General features: G+C 31.1%; 1 protein-coding gene across 1 annotated transcript; it reads right to left on the bottom strand.

The window, feature by feature from the left end:
* Positions 1–6,079: 6,079 nt before the first annotated feature.
* Positions 6,080–25,727, bottom strand: LOC139519222 (uncharacterized). Its single transcript, XM_071311166.1, has 10 exons — positions 25,626–25,727; positions 23,029–23,172; positions 20,316–20,421; positions 18,454–18,589; positions 17,444–17,629; positions 15,506–16,807; positions 14,483–14,677; positions 12,896–13,017; positions 7,370–7,499; positions 6,080–6,571 (listed from the first exon to the last, which is right to left on the bottom strand). Exons 1-10 carry the CDS (start codon positions 25,706–25,708, stop codon positions 6,399–6,401), a joined length of 2,577 nt encoding a protein of 858 aa, XP_071167267.1. The 5' UTR covers positions 25,709–25,727; the 3' UTR covers positions 6,080–6,398.
* Between the last annotated feature and the right edge of the window lie 8 nt (positions 25,728–25,735).

The following is a 25,735-nucleotide window of genomic DNA, read 5'->3' as shown; positions in this document are numbered from 1 at the left end:
CTGAATTAAGCAGGACTTTTTCTCAAAATTGTAAAAATTAAAATCGCATTTAAGTTTAAAATGACAAAATCGCAATAATAAATGCACGCAATAATTTCTGAATTTACAGTAATCCCTTTTAAAATAATAAGTATATATATTGTTGGATTTACAACTGAACAATTACATATTGAAATTCAAGATTATCAAGGGAAAAGGGTTATCTAAGGTATTTACCATTGCATTACATTTTGGATTGACAACTTCAATTAATGTTTTCTTCACAATTATTTCAAAACATAACATACATGCTGACTGTTATACATTATATAAGTAACAAATTAGACAAAATATAATATAGCTTAATCCTGGATATGGTAAATTTAATCTTTTAAGTGTGCATCTTAACTTTTTCACTGATTGAACTATTGTAGAACTACAATAACAAATGTACATGTATTTACATATATTCAAAACCTCATCCTCAATAACCTTTTGTTTTTAGTACAAGTTGACCTATAGCATACATCTGTTACATTCTGTAGTATACGATTACACTATTTAAACCAAGGTTTCATTAAATGAGGGTATGAATTCCGTCAACCATCAGACGTCAAACAGTCATTTTCGGCTACAGCTAGCGTCAAATTGGTTAAAAATTTAAAGTGATTCGTAAAAAATATCCTTATTGTGATAAGTCAGAGGTTTCAAATAATATCGTTATTTTTTGAAAAATGTAACATGATTCTTCAAAATCTGTCGATTTTTTTATCATCTAGAGGGTCATGTACCAAAAAACAATGTTAACGTCATCTGACAAGAATTTTTATTGTCATTTGTCATGAAGGTACTGCCATTACAACCCTCTTATAAGTAATTGGATATTCTGCATTTATCATGTTTGTCCATAAAATAAGATGGAATTTTAGAAGGATGCAAAAGACATCAAAACAGAAGTTCCCCTTAGTATGGTTTTAATAAACGGATCAAAGATTAGACAAAAAAACATGAGGGTGACCATAGACATATACCATTCCCAGCCAATCATTAAGCCAATTATTAAGCAAATTATTAAGCAAATTATTAATTGTTATAATATTTGTGATGTTCTTTATAATTGCAACATTATAATTAAGAGTCACAAGAAATAATATAAAAAATTTGGACAGTTTTATTTGTACACAAGATTTCCTCAAATTGATTGAAATGATCACAAATTTTGTTTCTATTAATCAACAATTGTAATAATATTTTGATAGATAGTATGTGTGTGAACAATAACTAATCATAGTCAATATTAATAGTAGCACTTTCCACATGTATGTGGCAGTACCAAATACAGTGTATGGTGCAGAACACCCTACATATTTAAAGGTTCAATAAGTTATAAATGTTTCTACATATCTTGATTTTATTTTACGTCATACTTTTAGATTTTGTACCTGAGTGACTTAATATGAAAAAAGAAATCACTTTATATAATATTGAAATTACATATTTAAAATATCCATAGTTTCTTAATATAAATATTGTACTGATTGACTATTGAATTGTTTTAAATCTAACATGATTTATTGTATATAAGGTCATTTATTTGTAACAGCCATATGTTTCAAATATCTATAAAATAGGAAACCTTCTTTACTTTTACACAAATTATAAAATTCTTAGTTTGTGTTCAAAACATGAAGTCATTACTAATCTGTATTATCTTGTGTTTGTGCCTCGTTAATGAAGTTCATGGAAAAAGTAAGTGTTATTCATATTTTTTTTAAGATTTAAAAAAAATCTCTTTTACACTTTTGCAAATGATTATTTTTAATTTAAATTTACAATCAAAAACAAGTACCAGTATTTCATAACATTTGTTCAGTAACTTTTGTTGCTTTATTTAATTGATTTGGTTTAAAATAAAATTTGTGAAATTCTTATTCCAATATAATGAAATCGAGAATTTATTCCATTTTTGCTTTTAAAGAATTCTATGACCAAAATATGAGATATAAGTCAATGACAAGATACTGCCAGGAACCAACTACTGACAATATTTAACATGAGAGGCTCTAAAGAGACTGTGTCACCCACGTGCATCTTCAACAATGGCCACTGAATAGTATAAAAATCATTATAAAAGGGCAATAACTCTTTTAAAATTTATCTGACAATTTTAGTCATGTTGGGCTTTTTTTAGATCAAATTTGTATGGATAGGATATCAGAAAAAGCTTATAGTGAAGAAAAAAGTCCAAATCATCTTAAATATCAGAGTTTTTTGAAAATTTCAAATAAACAATTCCAGAAACGAGAAGCTGATCAACATTTCTAATTACTATTATAAATTAATAGAGAACTTTGTTGCATATTTTCATTATAATTACACCTTATGTAAGAATCCTGGGTGTTGATATTTGCCAAACTGTCCAGCTGGACGCTTGTAATGTCACGACCATCAATGCGTTTTGTACGTTAACATTCGGTGTAATTAAACAGATATAGTATGTTCTTTAGGGGTATTTGCGAAAAATACCAGTCTTGAGAATGAATTTCACTTGCCTTAAGGCTCGCGAAATTTAACATTCTCTCAACTTTTTGCAAATACCCCTCCTTAACAGGATATATCTGTTCAAAACAATGATTATTTTAAGAAGAAGCAAATTCTATTTAAACATTACAACTGGTGCATGTTTTATGTACCAGTGTTCTCCCCAGATATGTTATTTAGCATCCTGGTAAACAGGGGAAATTAAAATACCATCTTGTTTCTAAAAATTATGGCATCACATCCATAACGTAATCTATAAGAAAACCACTTCAGATTGCATGCCCATTACCATGATGCTAAAAGGCCATGGGGAGAACATTGTGAACAATGTCAAAATCTTCATGAATATTTAGGAAAGGCATCAATCACTCCCAATCAGGCAGGTCTTTAAAAATAGAATGCCTCTGGAAACAAAAGCATATTCAGTTTGGATGGCTCAGAATACATGTGAATCATATACACAGTATTAATAATTGAGCTTTTCATTTCAGGGCGTAATAGAATAAAACAAATATCTAGTACAGTTCAGCCAATTGTAGATACCAACGAAGATGAAGTTGTCATAAGTACCCTTAAAATTAATCCATCCATGGGCAATATGCGTTGGAAACGCAATACACACTTACTGGGAAATAGGAAAAAGATGGTTTTAGGAGACATTTCTCTGAACTAAAAAGAAGTTTGAAGAATTGACTTGGTGCAGATAATGAAAGAATTAATATACTGATATACTGAGCAATCTAATGAAGAGATCCAATTAAATGATTCTTTGCCATTAAAGTATAATCAAAGATTGTAGTACTTGTTGTATTTTTTGAGAAAAGTGAATCACCATGTCCTGATGCAAATTTAATACCTTCATAAAATTGATAGATTACTTACAGTTAATGCATTTGGAACAAAAACTTGGCACACAAAATACACATTCCAATAAACATCCAACAACAAGTTTTTCTAATGAAAGTGTTTTTTGTTCAATTATCAAAAAATTAATAAATTACAAAGCAAATTGAAAACTTTAACATTGTAACAAAACTTCAATTAAATAAAATTGATGCCAAACTTTATGTAATCAAACAAGCCCCTTTATATATGAAAACTGAAAACAATAATGAAGTTGAAGATGCAAATACATTCAAAGTAAATTGATAGGAGATAAAAATATATTTAAATTCTTTTAAATTTCACTTATAACAAAAACATGTATGCTCATTAAATATAACTTGACACAAATTGATAGTTTAAGAAAGTGTAAATTCAAAATTTCAACATCTCCAGAAGGGGCGCATTGCATTTATGCCAATTTAAAAAAAAATCCAGTCTTTCATTTGTGCCAAAAAAATAAAAACTTCATTTGCGCAATTTTACAGGTAATACTGGTAAGATGTAACAAAAAAGTCCAATATTCATTGCTCTAAAAGTTTAGTATCTATGGTATTCCACCTGGATAATTGAGTGAGATCATACTCGTTGCTGACACAAAACTGTGAGTCACTAAAAGTAAACCCATTATAGGTAAAAAAACAGTCTTCAAAAAAGGGCATTGGTTCTCACCGAACAGCATGCTTTGAAAGGATGTGTAATACCATTCAAACGGGAAAACCAACGGTTTAATTTATAAAAAAACAAGAAACGAGAAACATTTATGAACCTTTTCAACAAATGTCAACCTCTGAATATCAGGTTCCTGACCAAGGGTCCGGAAACGGTCATATATGCCAGTCATGACCGATTCGGAAACTCAAAAGTCCCAAATCATTTATTGGTATTTAGGTCAAATTTTATTTTCCAACAGAAATAATTTCGGTCATTTCTTTGAGATTGAGTTTCAAAATCGCCATTTTGAACATATTTTTGTATTGTTATCGATTTTATGTATTTAAAACTGCCACTCCAGTCAAGTGTTATAATCCTGAGGACCCTCCTTATAACTATATTAATGCCTCGGGGAGCTATTGGCTAACTTGATTGCTAATCTCTTTACCTGTGTTTTTAATTCACACCTGACTATTAATCACAAGCTTCGAACTAATATTATAAAGAAATTAAAATTCCATACCAACTGTCTCTCATTATTTAATTACTTTTCAGCTAAGACCATTGTTAATTATGATTTAAAATTAGATTAAAACTTGATTTAATTTACGTAGAAAAAGATTTTTTTTTCACTACTAACACATGTGCTTTGTTTAGTTACTTAGACTGTATTCCTCTTTCATATCAGAATGTCTAAATATAAGAAATAGTGAACTTATATAATACATCATTTTGTAATTTTTCATAATTTAGCATGATATGTTGTCATGGAACCTTTCATTCAACCATGTCAATTATTGTAGTTGTATTTAATGCCATAGGTCTTAACAATTTATTGTTAATGAGTTTGTGCCAATAAAAATATTTGTATTTGTATTTGTATTTTGTTTACTATGGTAATACGCATGCCTGAAATTCTCGTCCGCAGATTTGACATTAAATCGTAAATTTAAAATGATTTCATGCTAAATAAAGCAAGTGCAACTATTTTCATTAATATTCTTACACTAATAAAGGTAAAATATTAAAAAGCCGATGTTTTCCTGTGAATTTGATAAACAAAACTAATCCCAGAAATGAGTCCAGAATTGTTCGTTTTAGTATTGTCGCCTCACATCCGGTTTTGAATTTCGACTTCAGAATCGAAAGAAACGTAAGCGATGACTGAAAAAGTTACCGTTTTGAGTCATTAAAATCCTTTTATTTTTAAACTGTTGCCTTCCCTTAATTGCTCTTGATCGATTTTAGGAAAACGGTAGGATAAATCATGAAGTAAATGTGATGCAACAGTGAAACAAGTTTGTTGATGCTACGAGTATGAGCATACTCATGCAGTGCATTTTGACAATCTTTTTTTTGAAAAGGGGCATCAACTTTTAAGTTATATGAAAATGACCGAAATTAGGTGAAAAAATTTCCAGATCCTTGTTCCTGACTTATGACAGTGATTTCTTTTATGATTCTTTTTTATGTTTTATGATCATGTTGATTTGTGACAGAACAGTGTTTTATCAAGGTTTAAAACTTTTTTTGGTTAATGTATGTCAAATGATTTCATAGGAATCAATATGCTTAATTATGCAAACAAAAACTGCCTTTATTATTAAAAGTCTACATTTACCTGTAATATTGGTGCAAATGATAGGTTTTATTTTTGATGCAAATGAAATATGGTTTGTGGTGCAAATGAAAGATTTTTTTTGCGCAAATGAAATGCCAATTAGCGCAAAAGCAAAGCACCGCTCCAGAAGATTATTGTAACTAAAACTTGTTACACTTTCATCTAATCAATGAACTTACATTATTAAGAAAAAGATTTCTATGGGATATTTGAGAAAGAAAAAAAAATGTTGATTAACATCCCAGGATGATTGTGACAAAGTTGGGTGTTAATTGGTCCAGTATTTTCAGAGAAGATTTAAAAGTTAATGACCGACAGATAATGGACCTCAGGTGATGAGAAAGATGACTTGGTCCTTTAGATCAGATGAGCTAAAAACATATCATGTATAAGTCAGGAATAGGGACACCAAAGAAAAACAAAATTCTAAAAAAAGCTTGCTATTAATAATACAATATACTTTGAGATTTCTTTTCACATAATTAAATGCAATTGAGGTCAATGTGTCAAGAGTGGAGATAATATCTGTATTGTATGCTGTAAATTATTTTCATATTATAATAACTAATGAAAATTATACCAATCTATAGAAAAAAATAATCTCATCATTATTTGCGAATCAACTCATTACTATAAAGCTGCATGATTGAATGACTGAAATTTGTTCTATATAATTGGATTCATGCCTTATAAATAAACTTTATTTGGTTACAAATAATTTCTACTGGCCAACTTTTATGTCCATTGGGAGAATTTGTCTCTCTCCTTCCCCCTGAAATATCTGTAAAGCTTTCTTAAGAAAGAACACCCCCATTCTTCTCTTCTCTTTCATAGACCATGTACTGCTGATTCCATAGTAGTCCCCCCTTTTCTTGTTAGTTAACCTGTTCAGTGCTGAAAATAGATTAATGAAATATCTTATTTAAGCTAATTATGGCATTCAAGTAATAAGTATATTCTATAAGACAAATGATGTCATTAGTAAAAGCATAGTGTTCAAATTAAGTATGTAACAAGGATGACATGTTGAAATGTCTGCCAGTTTATGTAAATACTACTGTGTAAATAAATTAAGCCTCTATAAAAAGGTCTTACTTCATATATCATAAAACTTATCAATGATATTAAATGAACCATGAAAATAAACCCTGTCATATGTAATATAGACTGTTAATGATTCTATAGTCCTGTCTAAAGTTGACCTTCAAACTCATAAGTTTGTAAGAATCTGACTGAAGGTCAAGGAATAGTAAATGGGCTATGTCACAGATTTTGGTGAAATTTTGAATATAACTTAGGCTCGTTAAATCATATCTGAAAATCGAAAAAAAAATACTTTTATCTGCTTAATTTTCTGAAATATTACTGATTGAATTCTTTCAAAATAGATATATATATAAGCATTTGTTAAGGAGCCACATGAAATCCTTGTGTCAACTATAAAACCTTTGATAATCAAACTGTTTGACATATTTATAGCATTATCTAGGAATTATCAAATGATTTCGTTTAAATATTTAAATAATTTTTAATCTATGATTATCATTTAAAACAATTATGCTGCATTGGTTATGTAAAATTTTGTGTAATACATTGTTATTTAAATATGACAGCTCCATAGGAAAACAGCAAAAGTACCCCTAATAATGTTATCAAGGATTATTATTTGTATTATTGTAACAATATACTTACAAACAGAATCCACCATGCACGCCTCTCTGGTATAGGCCTCTACCGGTATCACATTTTGAAAACAATGCAAAGAAACAACACCTAAGTTATCATTCCATATATCTAGGATATGCTTCACCTTATTACACACCTACAACCAAAGCAAAAATATCACACTTAATCAAATATAGAATATAAATGAAAGCCTCAAATCTATGTCCTTTCCGCAAATCTATGCCCTTTTTAATATTGCGTCATAGACGTTCCAAATCTATGTCCTTTATTGTCTCAAATCTATGTCCTGTATTGTCTCAAATCTATGTCCTTTATTTACTCAAATCTATGGCCATTTTTGGCTCAAATCTATGTCCTTTCATCGACGTAAAACATAACAAAACGTCACTGCATAAAAGGCATGATGGTGGAGCAGGACACTATTCCAAATGAGGGATACACTATATTTAATAAGTGCAAAAAGGTATTTCAAAGGATCCAAATCCAGAAGCTTTTAAGGTGGATATGCCTCACATTGTACAGTTTGCGAAGGCTAAAAAAGAACATCAAAATTGGGAAGCAAAAAAAACTTGTTGACGAATTGAAAGTGCTGTTTTCGGACAGAATGGTAAAAAAGTTTTTGTCGCTTTATTTTTATGATCAAGAATCTAAATGTATAAACAATAAATCTCAAGACTTAGCAATCATATGAAACGTTTAGACAAAGAGCAACTAATTTACATGATCAGCAAAAACCACATGAAGGACCATAGAACATATGAAGCAATTATGACTGTTTAACCCTCTTGCTGCCAACCGTTTTTCAAAGTTGCATTTCATATGCCGTAAAACGACAGCTCGACTTCTGTGACGTAACATGCCAAACAACGACGTCATTTGATATATGACGTCACGACATAATGACCGTTAAATTTGGGACCCATTGGAGAAAAACATAACACTGTTTAATCCTCGGTCTTTTAATTGAAAGAGATACAGCATTGATGAGAAGCTTGAATAAATTTAACCATGGACATATGTGTCCCTCCGGCACTGCCAGTGTGGACATATGTGTCCCTCCGGCATCAAGAGGGTTAAGAATTAAGAAGTACAGTATTTCCTGTTGCAAGAGAAAGCATCAATTTTAAGTTACTATTTAAATAAAACATGAACTGCCAGTGCTGTAACAATGCTTTAGAAAACATGGGAAATGATTTAATTAAACAAAAAAACATATAAGGCCGAACTTATTAGACAGGCATAAATTTGCGCATGGCGAAACAAACTGGAAAAAGATTTAAAAGAGGTACGAAATATACCAAAGGGAGAGTCAAACTCATAGATAGAAAATAAAATGACAACGCCATGGCGAAAAATAAATAGACAAACAGACAAATAATAGTACAGAAGACACAACATACAGTGATCTGGAAGGATTTTTTCTCAATGGGCCAAGGGCCCCCCAAAATTAAATTCAATGGGTCATTTAAAAAAATGATGGGCCATGTTGTCAAATGAGTGGGCCATTTGAATTGACTACAGTAAAAAAATCAAAGCACCAAAGGGTGCTATAGGCAGTTAATCAAAAACCCAAAGGCAAACTTGGCCACGTTCAGATGAATAGTGTAAAGAATTAGTCAAAATATTTATCTCAGGCATTGTTCACAGCTATTTCTAAAGTACCAAATAATGTTTGTACAGTAATGTTCATGTTATGCAATCCTTCCACTTTCAAAAGTTATTTCCAATTTATATTTATAAAGATTCAATGTCTGAGATTATACACATACACTGTCCTATGTTAGGGTAGAGTTTTGTGCCAGTTAAGATGTTTAAGCCGCCACATTCTGAATGTACCTGTCCACAATGAGGACCCACTAATGTGGTGATTGTAGCTGTATATCATATTAATTTTTCATAATTGTTTGGTACATTTTTTTAAATTTGATTAATGTCTTGTGTATACTTCTGATTTTAGTTTGATGTTTAAGTTATTGTAAATGCTGTTTTGTTGCAACGTTGGAAAGTTCCAGGCGGAAGGAACTAACTAGCCGAAAAGTTCTCCAGAACTTATTAACTACATTGTAGTTACTTTGTTCTTCCTCTGGTTTAAAAGTTCCACTGGAACAAGTGACTAGTTGAAATAGTTTTTTTTTTATTATGTTAAAGGGCCAGCAAATGCAATCCTTTGGGTGAAGGATTTTCTCCCTGCATGAAAGATATATTGGTAACCTTCGACTGTTGTCTGCTCTAAGATCTGATTATTGTCTCTATGACACATTTCCCATTTTCACCATGTTCACCACAGGCACTTGTTTTTATCCATAGGAAGGTCGACTATGATATCCATATAAATAGAAGAAATGGCTAACAATTTTTTTTTTTAGGTCACGACAGTCTCCGCTTCGGACGCTTTTTCTACCCTTCAACTTAATGCTAATAATCCCTACCTCATAATCCCCACAGTGTTCCTGATGAGAATCTTTTTTTCTTTTGTTTCACATTGTTGATTCCTGATGAGAATCTTTTTTTCTTTTGTTTCACATTGTTGATTGCTGATGAGAATCTTTTTTTCTTTTGTTTTACATTGTTGATTGCTGATGATGATCTTTTTTTATTTGTTTTTCATTGGCATTGGCTTGAGATATAAGAGAGATACAAAGTATGCTAAACATTTATTACATAATAGATAAATAATAAATTAACAATCAATAACAATGGGTATGCAGTCTACTTTGCAAGTGGTGCAGTATGCCTGGTCTTTGCCCTTGGAACTGGGCAAGCACCATTTGAAGTCGGCTTTCCAGGCATTGTTGGACTTTGTCAAATAATTCTGATGTTTTGAACCTGGTGTCTTTGAAGACGGAGATATTTGTCGTTTTGGCATTTTGAACACATACTGGTGTACAAAATAATCATTTTGTTTATATAATTTTTCAGTCAGCTTGTGTAGCAAACAGCTCACATTGAGCTGAAACCATTCCTTTTTCCAGTATTTTCATTTACAATAAATGTTTTTCTCGGCATCAAAACACTTCCGATAAATGTTTAGACAACAACATTCCATTTTCTATCAATGCCGGTATTTATCGGTATTTAATAATCCTTGGCGTGTGCCATAAACAGAAGCCACATAGAGTAATTGATAATCCAACACATTTTGATTGTTCAATCAAACTATTATCACTTGTAAATTAGCCTTAAGCAAGGATTAAAATCTCCACATGTTGCGTAATCAGGTTACACCGGATACGTTCGATAAACCTCGGGTTTTTACTACTTAAAAATCTCGTGTTTTTACGATCTCAATGAAAAATATTGTAAACAAAATAGTAAAAATGGCGACTGAAAATTTTCATTCATGAAATTTTTTCTGCACGGGAGTTTTTCCTCTTCGACGGGAGGACGGGAGGGGACCCCTGAAAACAGAAGTTTTGTACTCCCGTCGGGATGTTCACATGTATTTATGTATCATCAGAATTCTCCCAATTTTAATTTAAAAGGTACGTAAATTTCGTCTTCTAAGTAGTTTGAAATTGCCGCCAACTTATATCAGCTGATTAATAGACGACTGACGTATGTAATACGTATCGATGACCAACAATATTCCTACGACTTTTGCCATATATTAAATGTAAACGTCTCATCTTTATAGATTTTCGGCGATCAAATGTTAAATACAATTGAGCTTTGACATCTTAGCCAACAGCACAGGTGATAATAAACTATAGAAGGATTTCTATCGCGCACTACTTCCTATGTGCAACTTCAAAACTTTTGGGAAAATCGACGACCAGTTAACGTTTTTATGGTAATATTTTTTATATTCCAGAATAAAAAGTATGAAAAAAGTGTCCAATTAGTTATAAATAACATGATAGCCAGCCACATTATAAAAGTGGCACATATTTCAGCCTTTATTGGGTAGAACATAAATCTAGGGTGCTCACATAAAGCAGCTTAACTGCTTAAAAAGTGTTTAAATCAGCTAAGAGGTGGTGGTACATACCTTTATGATTCTAATTTTAAAATATATTGGATATTGTTCCTGTAATTTTATTAATTTCAATTTCAATGACCATACAATATTTTCTTCCAAATCGGACAATATTTAAGATAATCTTTGTTTACAATGTTAAAACTGGTACTGTTGTCTTGTTCATGTTTATGATTTTTTTACATTAAATTTGGGTCTTCTTCGATACCATACTTATTCCAGACGTTCTGTATTAGAGGAGGTTTCTGACATTTCCTCGGCTCTGCACTTCTTGTATTATTATTACTCCATCACGATGACAAGAATAACAGAAGAGAGTATCATTCATTGATAGAACAAAACAACAATTCGCTAAAGGCATGTTTACAAAATGTCAAAACGAGCCAAAGACCAAAAAATGACAAGGACAGTTACGCGCCTTTTATGGAGACAAAAACTATATTCCTAAAAAGGCTTTGGGGTTTTTCAATCGAAATAATAGTAAGCTAAGCTAACATAAAAGACTAGAGACAAAACTTGTCTGTACTAGCCGAATTTCAAATTTTAAAGTTGTTTATAAAAAAATATATCATGAATGATCAAGTATGAATGATGGTTAATTACGTTTTTTGGGTAATCAGTTATACCGCATGTTTCTATTATAACCATAGGAAAACACCTGAGACGCCCCAAAAATATATAGGTGCTCCTATCATTGGAGGAACATCACAGAGTTGTGTACACACACATGGCGGCACGGAACACAATGACGATCAGAAATCCAAAACGTTTCCAAATGAAGTAAAAAATATAGTGTGCCACGTGGGCGCTTACATTTGTTACTCTATGTGCCATTTCTGGTTGATATGCACTATAGGCATAGGGCGCACATCCTTCCCGATCACTGAACATAGAAAGCTAAAGACAACACAAACCCTAACAAAAACTTGGGGTGATTTATTATGACTTGGATACACTCATACCACATCTTCTAATATATATCTATTCACTGTATTACAAACCTGCAAAATGCAGTACTATAATAAATAAATTGTTTAACACTCTTCAGATTTATAGTTTGATATATTTCAAATAATTTCCAATTATAGTTAACTTTGACAATGATTGAAGAACTATGGAAAGGATAATGAAAATGAGATTTACATCAAAACAAATAATTTTCTTATGAGAAAAAAAAAACATAAGATAACTTCATACAGTGCTTTTTTTTTAAAATGAAGCTGTAACTTTTTTTTATACATATCGTCATTGTTTAGATATTGATTCAAAAAGGTGAGAGGTAGTAATTTTTTAAATTGTATAATAACAGTCCGCTCTTTAGTTGTCTTACATGGTACAGTTAAGTTGATTTCAGAACATAATTAAAGCGATAAATTCATCTGATTGTTATATTTGGATGAATCTTCAGCACTTCGAAACATCTTTCTTACATAATAATACACAGGGGAATTCATTCATGTGAATCTCGGGGGAATTTCAACACAAACGAGCTTATAAGTGAAACTCATGTGTACTGATTTCAAATGAGATTCATTTGAAATGTTAAATCACTGTACCTGTGGCTTTGGTTTCTCCATGTGTCTTATGGCCTCATATAGGTGGCAATAAGGTCTTGATCTTTTACCCTTTCCGATGTAAAATATGGAGGCCACAAATATCTTGAATGACTCTTTTTCACCTAATACAAAAAAAGAAATGATCTATAAAGATGGATAAAAACAAGATAGTTATATTATTCAAGCATATCTGAATGTATTAATTCTATAAAATCATTTATCTAAAACTGTGACATTTCTTTAACATGTTTAATTAGAACATAGTTAAGAACTAGAACTTATGAAAGGATACCTTCTGCCATGTAATACTAAACAAAACCCGGATTTTTCATTTAATTTTAAACAGTTCATTTCATATTGAACATGTGTACAAAGTTTCAGATTGATGTGACCAGAATGTCCTTGAACCTAAACACAAACACTGGGACAAATAGACAAACGGTTGGGTGCACAGACTGCAATACATATTGAGCTCAAACTTTTGTGAGTGAGGCATAGAAAATTCTAATTGCTTTTCTTAAAACATCATATCAAGATAAGACTTGCTAAAAGCCAAATCGTATGACAGCAGATAATCAAGGAACTATTTCCATTGGATTTTTTCTATATAATTTGAGGAGGTCACACAAATCAGTTATTTTATCTTTATTCTAAGTTGTTTCTTTAGAAATCATACCACTTCTCGTTATTTTATTGCGAAACCCTATGATAGTTTTCCATAGATTCACCTGCAAGTTACCTGTCGATTTAAACTTTTGTAAGTTCTATTGTCCCATCTAACAAATACAGCAGGTATTGTTCTCTGTATAGTTCATTCACCAGGACCTTTAAATTTCTTCTAGGAGAAATATATCACTCATTGATTAATTTACCTGACCAAAAAATTATCTGTTTTTTTATTGAAATACTTCTATAAACTCACATAAACTGTATGCAATATTGAATTTATTCAATATATCATTAATATATTTTTAATCTGTTCAATATAAAATCTGATTTAATAATAAAAAGTTTATTTTAGACACATTTTTTAGTATTTTCCAATGAATTTGCATGTTTTTGTTGTTGTTAATTTATAGACTATGTTTATGAAGACCTTAATTTTAAAATAATAATATTCAAATTCTTATTTATCAAACACACAAAAATATTTATTGAATATTTGATCAGAAATCAACTTTTAATTTTTAAATCATTTAATATTAATATTGAACACATTAAAAACGAGTTTTTGGTATTGAATAAATACAACACCACAGGCAGTTTTGTGAGTCCTTTCTTAGTATTGGTATAAGTATTTTTTCATCATTGACAGTTCAATTTTTTGTTCAGGTATATTAATCAATGAGTGATATATTTCTCCTAGAAGAAATTTAAAGGTCCTGGTGAATGAACTATACAGAGAACAATACCTGTTGTATTTGTTAGATGGGACAATAGAACTTACAAAAGTTTAAATCGACAGGTAACTTGCAGGTGAATCTATGGAAAACTTTCATAGGGTTCGCTATAATATACAGACACACAAGAGAAGTGAAAAAAAAATAATGCTGCATGTATATCATTGCTTTGAATATATATACTTGCCTAATGAATGCATCCTGTTGGGTAAATTCTTAGTTACTCTCGGGTCAAGCAGCAAATAATTGAAAGAGGACTTTAAATGACCTTCTCGCCAACAGCGGTCAGTATTACAGAAAGAAGAAATGAGTTTATCTTCTAATGCATTCAGTCCAGACGGATCCCAATCAATAAAAGCTTGGCATAATTCTGGTGAATAACCTGGAAGGAAGTTTACAATAATGTATCAGCATGTAACTTGTTGGCTTTCATTTATCTGATCAGACATGTATAATTTGCTTATTAAGCACATTTTGAAGATATTTTGTTCAATATGCATGTCCTTCAAAACACGGAAATACATGATAAAGTGAATGTTTTCAGTGAAGTGATATTTTTGGTTAGTTTATGTTGTATTGTAAGTAATAATGTGAGGTCTATTTTAGCTTGATATGCAGTGTGAGTTTGGTTCATTGCTGAAGACTGAACTGGGACCTAAAGTTGTTTTAACAACTTTGTCATCATGGTCATATAAGGTCTCTGAAAGGAGATCATAAGAACATGGTGGGAATGGTCTCATTGACAAACAAACCATTTTGTCCTAATATTATATGATAAATATAATTCAGTTGTAGTCTTGTAGAAATTAATAAATGTGCCAAAAAATGTAGTGTTCCAACAGTGAAGAATTCTAGATCACTTGTTTCTAACCAAATGGTATAAAATACTCCGTAAATGATTGTCTATCACGCTTAAAAGGAGCAGAAAAACATTTTTTGTCATGTCATTAACATGCAAGTAAAGCATTTTGTAACATTTTTTTCTGACCAATATCAAAGTACAATCAGATCCTATAACTATGTAAATACTACATTTGATATCCTATAACTATGTAAATTCTACATTTGATATCCTATAACCATGTAAATTCTACATTTGATATCCTATAACTATGTAAATTCTACATTTGATATCCTATAACTATGTAAATTCTACATTTGATATCCTATAACTATGTAAATTCTAAATTTGATATCCTCAAATACAAACCTGGTTGTTTTGCACACAGCTTCAAATATCCTGGGTCCTCATTAATTTTGCTTAATCTAACAAGATAAAGTTGTCTAGTGTTATCTGTGATTGGTCCTGGATTATCTCCCTTTTCAAGCAACTGTTCTCTTATTTCCTGGTTACTTAATTTGGTAACCAGCCTGGGTACCTGTGATGATTTGGGATCCTCAGAACAAGTAGATGTATCAGAAAAGGCTTTCCAATCATATAAAACTGTCTGTTGTGAATCTACAGTGTTCAAACTACTAAAACTACACAAACTGTCCAAGGATTGTCTGCCACTACTTCCCTGTAGACTTGGTAGGTGGCGCTCAATAAATTGTATACCCTTCTCTTTGTCCGTATATATATAATCAATTGTAGAAGCATCACTTATCATACTTGATGTACTATCTAAAGAATTTCGCTGCATGTGAAAGCTATTATTCAGTACATCATTATCCGTGGTTGATACTGACGACTGCTTGGAGCTTATTGAAGATAATGACTCTTTCAGCCTAAACATTAAAAAAGCTTTATCAACGTCTTGGTTCACAACAAAAGTTTTATCAGTTTGACAAGGTGTTGCTATTTTCTCAGCAAAACTGACCCGTTTCTTTTTACCCTCACTGTTTTCTGTCAGTATTGAGTCAAACTCAGCAAAGTCATAATTTACAAACACATCACTGTTATTATTATCTTCTTTAACGTTAGTACATTTGTGTCTCTCTATAAAACTGGCGTCTGATGACAGAAGTGAATCATTAATTGACAGAAGTGATGGCTCCCAAGTCTTTTTTGTCTGTCTCGCAAATCTTTTGTCGAAATCTGTATCTTGCCTACTAGTTCTGACCTTTCGTGTACAATGGTTGTTGCTGATTGGAAAATTAGAACTTTGATAGTTGGGTGTTCGGTTTTCTACTAAAGGATTGTTATTGACTGTAGATATATGATAGTTCGATGTTCTGTTTTCGGCTAAAGTGTTTTTGTCTTCTGTACGTATATGATAGTTTGATGTTATGTTTTCTGCTGAAGTATTATTGTCCACTGTAGATATAGATTCTTTTGTATCTTTACTGTTAGTTTGTTCAAATATACTAGAGGTGAAGAATTTGTGAGGTTGATTTTGTTCTTCACCAGAACAAGTAATAAATGTATCCGATGAAGATGAATTACTGTCAGACATGTCAGACAGAGGTATATACGGTAATGTCTGTGTTAGTTTGTCTGCCCATACAACATGTCTTGAGGGCTCCTCTGGTGTGGAACTTGAAGATGATTTACAATGAATAATTGGATGATCTGAAAAATAAAAATAATTTAAATCAAATTAATATTCCACTTGCATGTAACATGTGTAATAAGACCTATAAAATTAAATTTCAAGCTGATCGTTCTATGAAAATCTATAATATTGTTGAAGTTCTTCATGTTCTTAAGTGTTTTACTTGTTGTGCCTAAACTTATCGATTTATGAGTTTGATCTTTCGTCCCTCTTTTATCAAGATCTGACACTAGGATGACACTCTCATATATGTACACTCATAAGAAAGTCGGTTATTTATGATTTAAAATCAGTTTAAAACCAGAGATTTAAGAACATTCATGATTTAATAGAACATGACTTTTAAATTAATTGGAATTTAATCAAAAGCAGAATGAGAAACAGCATTGTTTTATCTTCAACAAACATCTATCTAAACATGTATAGTGATGAATAGATATGTTACTTTTATTAACCTGAAAAAGATCACCAGATCAACTTGGTGAGGTTTAAGACCACTTTCTATAATTCTTTCATTACATGACAGCTTTCTTGAGAACACTTGAGGGCCTGGTATAAACTATAGTAAGTAAGAAGAAGTAAATGACATAATAAATATATTTAATATTAAAATAATAAGGGGTGAATAGGGGAGGGGTGTAGAATTTGTTTACCTGGTGATGTGACATTTAAACAAACATTACTTCCAACACTATCGCGATGTTTCACTTTGTCTAAATGCTTTTGAAATTCATGCTGGAAGAAGTTGTCCTTCAAAGTAGATTTGTTAAAATCCTGCAGAAATAAGTCATTTTGATCTACATCTTGCAGCTGTTTCCTATTGTTATTGATGTTACCTTCTGGAAAAGAACAAAACAAAAAATACTGATATAATAGGACAAAATGGTATCATCTTACTATATATATGTTATACTGCAGATTCATTATTATTTGACACCAAATTTAGTGGATTTTGTGGGTATAGGCCAGGTAAACCTGCATTTATAATATTCAACACAGTACAAATTTTCTATTGGTTTGAATGGAAACTAATCTAAAAACCATGAAATCAAATATCAAAGAAAATACATACATGTATATTCATCAATCCACAAAAAAATGGTTTCCAGGAAAATAAACAAATCTACAGTAAACTGTATATTGTTGTAAACATACTTGAAAATTATGAGATTGTGCACAGTTGTCATGAATTAAACTCATTATATCTTAATGTTTGTTTTTGTATTGAGGACACATGTGCTTTTAAAACTATCAACCACTTAAAACTAGCCACCATTAATATTGTTGGTTGATGCTACCAATAATATCTTTTCTGATGCCTTGGCCTTTTATATTTTATTTAAGGTGTAGGATTGGCTCAGTGTTGAAGTCCCTATGATGTCTTATAGTTGTATGTATCCTTGTCTTTTGGACCCTTGTGGATAGTTGTTGTCTCAATGGCTATCAGACTACATCTCCATCTTCTCAAATATGTGAATATTCTTATTCAAAAGAAATGCTTCTATTTTAGATTCACTTGCTTTCCAAAAAATATGTGTTTAAGAATATCCTAATCATGATAATGGTTTTGAAGCAAAACAGTAGCTTAAAAATATGCAGATTAGCAGTAAAATATGAGATATTTATTGTTAAGATTATGATTATAAACCCAGGTTAAACTTACTGAATTCATAAGTATATCTTGGTATATTTGACAGGGTGTCTTCCTCTGGATTCAGTAACAAACAGTACACCTCAAGGAGTTTTACACAGTCATCATGATTATACTTGTGTGCAATCTCAAAAACGCTGCTCCCTTCCTAAAATATAAATAAAATTCAATTTTTGAGGTAAAACACTCCAGAGTTAGGTGTGCAGTTTTTATTTTGTTAATAAATAAAAAAAATTGGGATACATGTAGCTGAAGATTAATATAGCCATCAGAATATGTTTATATGAACATTAAGATTGTGTTATGTACATGTATGTATTATGGGCTGTTTTCTGTTTTACAGTCCATATATTCATATCCATACCAGGAAATAATCCAGAATTTATTGTTATGTTTTTTCAAATATATTTCCCCATTATGAACTTTTGAAAATCAAATCTATGGAGGTTCTGTGTACATGGTGTATGCACATGCATGACACTTTACAGTTGGCTAAATGTATCAAAATGCCAGGAATGCCAGGAATATAAGATGATTAAACATTTTGTGGTTCAATATTTACTTTATTTCAAACTGTGGAGTGCTTGCTACCTGATTATTAAGCAACAGGCACATCTATACAAAAGCCAATATCTAAATAATATAAATGATATTTTGGCTTGGACATAGCAAAAGTGGTCAAATTCAATCATTTCAAAATAATACAAATTTTATGATAAATGAATATATGGTAAATTCAGAAATTATATGTGCATTTATTATTGCGATTTGTCATTTAAGACTTAAATACAATATAAATTTTTCGATATTGAGAAAAATCCGTTACTCCTTTCAAAGCTACACAAATGAATAGAAAAATGGATGCTGCTTTTTTGTGTTCATTCATTAGAACAGTGTATTCCGTTTCAGGCTGCTGTATCTTTTTCATTATAAGAGATACAGAGAAAGTTATTGCATGAAAAATGCTCCGGAGAGCATGAACTGTAATTGTAATGTTAGGCAATTATTTCAGTAAAATCTTTATCAGGTTACCTGCATTTTCAGGTAATTAACAGGTAAAAGGTGTAATTTATTACATTTGTGTTGAATTTTGAATAAAAACTACTTCTAGTCAGACTGAGTCTTCATTTATTTTGTTGTTTTATCTGCTATTTAATAAAGAAGAAATCATTTGCTCGATTCTGTAGCGTATTGCACCATACACACCGTATTATGTAATTGTGGCACAAATAAGTGGCTCCGTCCTCAAATTTTCAGTCAACCTCCATTTCCCCCCTTTTTCTACGTCTCATAATGATCGATCATATCATACTTCCCACACGAATTAGATGTAATAAACACATTGAGAAAAACTTTTAACTAATCCTCGTTGTCAGTTTCGCTATAGATATTTTGAAATATTTCCATATTTACAGCTTCATTTCCAATTTCCTCAATTAGCATTTGTCAAAATATTTGTTTTTATTTTCCTTCTACTGGATAATTTTACTATAAAAATTGCTGGGATTTTAAGCGCAAATGAGAGCTTGTATATCCTCGATTCATACGACGAAAAATTAGAAAGGATCCGAATGAAGACCGAATGGTTTAACAGTCTTGATGAAAAATCAATTGTCATCACGGCATGTGCCTCGAATAGCAGTGGCGAACGGCGTACGTCATCCCGGCATATGCAGTGTATAGCGCCGAAAGGGTTAAAATTCATATAATAAATTTCAAAAGTTTTAATTATTGCGATTATAACCCTGTCTCATTTTTCGTAATAATAAAAGCATCACAATAATTTCTGAATTTACAGTAATAAGACGCACTTAGATCAATTAGGTCAAAATGTAGGTGATTGTTAATTTTAGTAAAATGTAGTTTTATCTTACCCTATCTCTAATGTATGGATTTCCCCCATTCTGAAGTAGAAGACGTAGAACATCCCTATCTCCCCAGCTAGCTGCTACATGTAGGGGTGTTGTTCCATCTGCAGATCTAAAAAAAGATATATTCTACATATATATACCTATGCCTCAACAACATCTTTCATAGATTATTTATTTATATGTAGACAAACCAAATACATTGTGTAGTTAGATACATTATGGCATGTTTGTACAGACATAATGTCAAGTCTGTATTATGCAAATGGTTAATGAAAATACATATAAATTAACAGTATTGTAAGTATACCTCTATAATAATTCAAAATTTCTGTGGTTTAATTGGACTTATGTAATGTGAATTCAGAATCTAATACATATTACTGGATATAATATAAAAAAAAGTAGATGTGCTATGATTGCCAATGAGACAACTCTCCACAAGAGACCAAAATGACACAAAAATTAACAACTACAGGTCACAGTACGGCCTTCAACAATGAGCAAATCCCATATCGCATAAAAGGCCCAAAATGACAATGTAAAACAATTTAAAAGAGAAAACTAACAGCCTAATTTATAATTTATTAAGCCCACTTTAGCGATGGGTTTTACTGTTGATAAATAGAAGACCACAGAGTATTTATATTTTGATTCCTCAAGCACCCTTGGAGAGTCTTACTATTTCCCATTTGAACAAAATGCAGGTTCTACGCTTAGTATATAACCAATTGAATTTAATGTATTGGAAAGCAGAAAGTAGATGTCCGAAAGCTCCAAAAGGCATTCACACATTACAACTCATCATTGTTTATTTGCTGAATAAAGTCAGTCTCTCCAGTTGAGAAAATATTTGTTTTCCTTTAACATGTTGCAAAGTTTTAAAGTACATGTATTTAACAGAAAATATGTATCCCACAGATCCAAAAAGAACTCACACCTTAGGGCAAGTTTGGATGGAACTAGAGTTCTGACTAGAGTTCCATATGAACGGTAAATAATTTTGAAGAGTAAGGTCTCTAGATTACCAAAGTACAAATGTACAAGGCCCCTACTCTGAATATGTTTACATTCAAATTTGATTGGATTGACGTCATAACATTCAGGATATCGAGTCGATCTCTAGGAATCCTGCAGCCACAACCCAGGGCTCCTCGAGTGTTAATGGCAGGAAAGCTATATCCAATCATAATAGGTGTTACATGTACAAATGTATATATGACCATGTCAATCCCATCTACTCTAGATATCCATCGGAACAGTTTAAGTTGTCAAGCTGATGACCAAATACTAAATGACTAAATTCTGTTCAGCAGTACTAGACTGAAAAGTGAAGAAAATTCTAAGTTGAACTCCAATTTTTTTATGCTTGGTCGCTCGCATGACTGGGTGGGAGTTCTAACAAGATTCCAATAGAGTTTGTAATAGAGATCAAATCCCCACACACAATTAAACAAAAATAAATAGAAACTCAATTCAAATGAGATTGATTTTTTTTTTAATTTTCAGACTATAACCAAACAGAGCCAGTATGCCAGTTGTTTATATAAAGGTTCAAAAAGTGATCAATTGTTTCTGTTTAGTGGTTCCTAAGAAAAGAGTGAGGGAAATAAATGTTTGACTAACTGACTGACAAGATGGTTTCAATTAAGCTTCACTCTTAGAGTGAGGGTTTATATATAAGTTAACTCCTGTATGACTTCAATGTTTGATACTTATGTTTAGCCATTATCATACTATATTTTGTTGACTAGTGCCATGTGGTAAACACACTGTCAAGATAAATTTTCACACAAAAATCATTTTCAATTTATTATGATAAATATAATTATGAGAGTCATATTTTGTTGAGCCTTCAACTTTAGTCGAAAAAGCGAGACTAAGCGATCCTACATTCTGTCGTCGTCGGTATCCACAAATATTCACTCTGTGGTTAAAGTTTTTGAAATTTAAATAACTTTCTCAAACGATCCTGGATTTCTACCAAACTTGGACAGAAGCTTGTTTATGATCAAAAGATAGTAACCAGAAGTAAATTTTGTAAGAATAAAATTCCATTTTTCCGTATTTTACTTATAAATGGACTTAGTTTTTCTGTCGGGAAATATTACATTCACTCTGTGGTTAAAGTTTTTAAAATTTTAATAACTTTCTTAAACTATCCTGGGTTGGTACCAAACTTGGACAGAAGATTGTTTATGATCATAAGGTAGTATGCAGAAGTAAATTTTGTAAAAAAAAAATCCATTTTTCTGTATTTTACTTTTAAATGGACTTAGATTTTCTGCCAGGAAACAATACATTCACTCTGTGGTTAAACTTTTTTAAATTTTAATAACTTTCTTATACTATTTTGGATTCGTACCAAACATGGACAGAAACTTGTTTATGATCAAAAGCTAGTACATGTATCTAGAAGGAAATTTTGTTTTCTTCTAGTTAACATTACATTCAGTGTGCAGTTAAATTTTTTAAACATTTATTACATAAACTATCCTGGATTTTTACCAAACTTGGACAGAAGCTTCTTACAATCAAAAGATAGTAAAACAGGAATATTTTATTGATTTGTTTCCTTATTTTTGTTGAGCTTGCGATAAACAGAAAGAGTAGGCGAGACACTGGGTTCCGTGGAACCCTTACAATTTTTTTTTTAAAAGAACTTGATTTTTTTAAAAGAACTTGACATTTCAAAACAATTTCTGAATTTGCACAATACCTTAAATTTGGATCCCCACCATAAGCCAACAGCAGCTTGACTGCTTCCTCTCCCAGTCCTGTCCCTATATGCATGGGAGCCACCCCCTCCACTGCAAGAACTTCATTAGGGTCTGCTCCCCTTCTCAACAGTATATCTGCAAGTCTGTAAAGCAGAAAATAGGAATGAAACAAGTACATTTTTGCTGTATTAATTAGCAGTGCACTGAATCTTGGAGACATTGACTTATTGGTTGCTCTGGGATCATCCACCTGTAGCTTGAGAGATTGATTGTGTTTTTTCTGGAGGCCTTTAAGAGTCTGTGTCATAAATATGTCTTGTTGCTGATCTTGCATTTTTGATTATTTTTTATTGGTATCAATTTCTCTCTTAGTATCTACTACAGTTTTTGTCAAAAATAAAAGAAATAGTGAAATTCATCATTCAAGGGCAATAACTTCTAAAAGAAGTGGACTGCGAGTTTGTATAATTTCAACCACAGTTAATTTGGCCATTGGCATTCTGCCATTTGTTTTGGTCTTGGTTTTTTCAGCGGATGACCTTGACAGGTAATTTTGGTGTTATGCTGATGCAGAAATTCTGACATGTCTGAACACGTTAAGCACTCATCACTTCTTGTAAATTGTATATAGATGTTATCGAGTACAAAATAACATTCTTTATCGCTTGTCATATATATATATAACAACAAACCATATTACAATGTATACCATACTAACATGACTGATAACAAATGACTATATACATGTATATCACTACAATATAAGATTTATTATGGCGAGGTTAATTTCTCTGTCATTTATCCATCATCCACACAGAAAATTTTCTTAGAAATAAAAGATCTATGCATTTTATTTTTAACCTAACTTTCAGGTTAGAGATATGATTTCTTTTTCTTAGACAAGTGCCTGTTACCATCCACATAGAACTTGCAGTCATCTACAATGTATTTTCAGTACTTTGGAACTTTGATTTTTGTTATAAAGGAGTGAAAAATATATTTATTTATGTTAGAAGAAAGTATCAAATTGAAAAATATATTCATTTTTGTTGATAAAAGTGTGTATCAACATGATCAAATGTAAAGAAAATGGTTGTTCTTATCCAATTATAATTAATCCCGGATCATTTGTTCATCTTTGATTATTTTTTCTTTGATATATCTGAAGTATTAAAAATGATACTTTCCTCATGAAATTGTTGAAGAATGAAAAAAAGAACAGGTTGACAATATTGAAATCAATTGTTGTTTAATGTAATTTCCTTTCCTTAGTTTAGAATTCAATTTGGACCAATGGAAGAGATCTGCATCTTCTAAAATCTAAACATTCTATTAAAGTTGATAGTTAATTATCTAAAATTCAACTGAATTCTTTCATTTTTAAAACAACAACTACAATTTTTTGAAATCTTAATTGTGTACCACTGAACTACAGGCTAGGACGAATTTTTTGGAGGAAGATTCTCAAAACAGAATTTTAAAGAAAAAAAATCGTTTCTCCCCCCAATCTCATGTATCCCCACGGACTAAATCCGCCTCTGCTTAATTTGTTTAGTGTAACTCAAAATTTAGTGTTTTGTTTCAAAGAATGATTTAACATTGATATTTTAAATAATATTATTTACTTGTATATATTATAGGGGAAAGACGGCTTCAAGCCGTCAATCCCCTCACATCATTCATTTTGTTTTTATAGTGTGGAAAATCCCAGGTTGGTGTTTCATGTGCTGAAATTGTTAGATTTTGATTAATTTCAGATTGGCACCTGGTTTGTACAAAATACATTATTTCTTTCTAAAATAAAATGCAGTTTTCAAAAATTAGGATTAAATTTAAAAAGTTAAGACTGTATTCGTCTTTATGTATCACGGATGTATAAAAAGAATTGTCAATAAAATATTGAATAATTAGATTTTAAACAACCATTTTATATAAGAACCCTGTAAATTTTAACTCACTGGTTTGTACAAAATGTAATTAAAACGACCAAAAAAACGCATGACAGTCACAAGTCTTAAAGATCAGGTGTCTGACAGCCAAAAAACATATCTGGACTTTATTTTAACCCTTCAGAATTTTTTTCCACACCTATTCTAATGATGCATATTGACTAGTTTTACTAAATTTGTTCTAACGTCTTTAAAAAGCAACATTGAATATGTTTTAAATTTGTCAAGTTGTAGTGGTGTTGTTGTTCTAAATATAGAAACCGAAAAACACGGCACAATGTATGCGTATGCAGTCAAAACCGACAAAATGTGGTTGATACAAAAAAATATGACACAACGATATGATAATTTTTGGGTGTGTCCCCAGATTCTGATTAAATGTGGAAAGAACAAGGTTCATGATTTTGACTTGTGTATTCAAACACCAGTTGGTAATTTTATTCGTGGAATTGCATAAATTATGTTAAATATCAAATTAAAATAAAGTTGTAAAAATTAAAATAATACAAATCTAAATAAAAAAAAGTCAAACATTCAAGTCAAATTTTACAACATCCTCTCAAAAAATGGATTATGGTTATCAAAAGGTATTTAAATGTGGATATTAAAAATAAGGACTATCTTGCTTTGAATATATTTGTGTTTACTCTGTATTGTCGCCATTTAAGGCTTCGAAAAGTGCTTTTCCACTTTCTTGTTGTCTTTTGAAAAAATACAAATTTTCCGCCATTTGTCACATGATCTGTTATGCCTAAAA

The sequence above is a fragment of the Mytilus edulis genome, chromosome 4, assembly GCF_963676685.1.
Source record: "Mytilus edulis chromosome 4, xbMytEdul2.2, whole genome shotgun sequence".
Lineage (NCBI taxonomy): Eukaryota > Metazoa > Mollusca > Bivalvia > Mytilida > Mytilidae > Mytilus > Mytilus edulis.
Note: the sequence above shows the minus strand (reverse complement) of the source record. Positions and strands in the feature narration are given on the sequence as shown.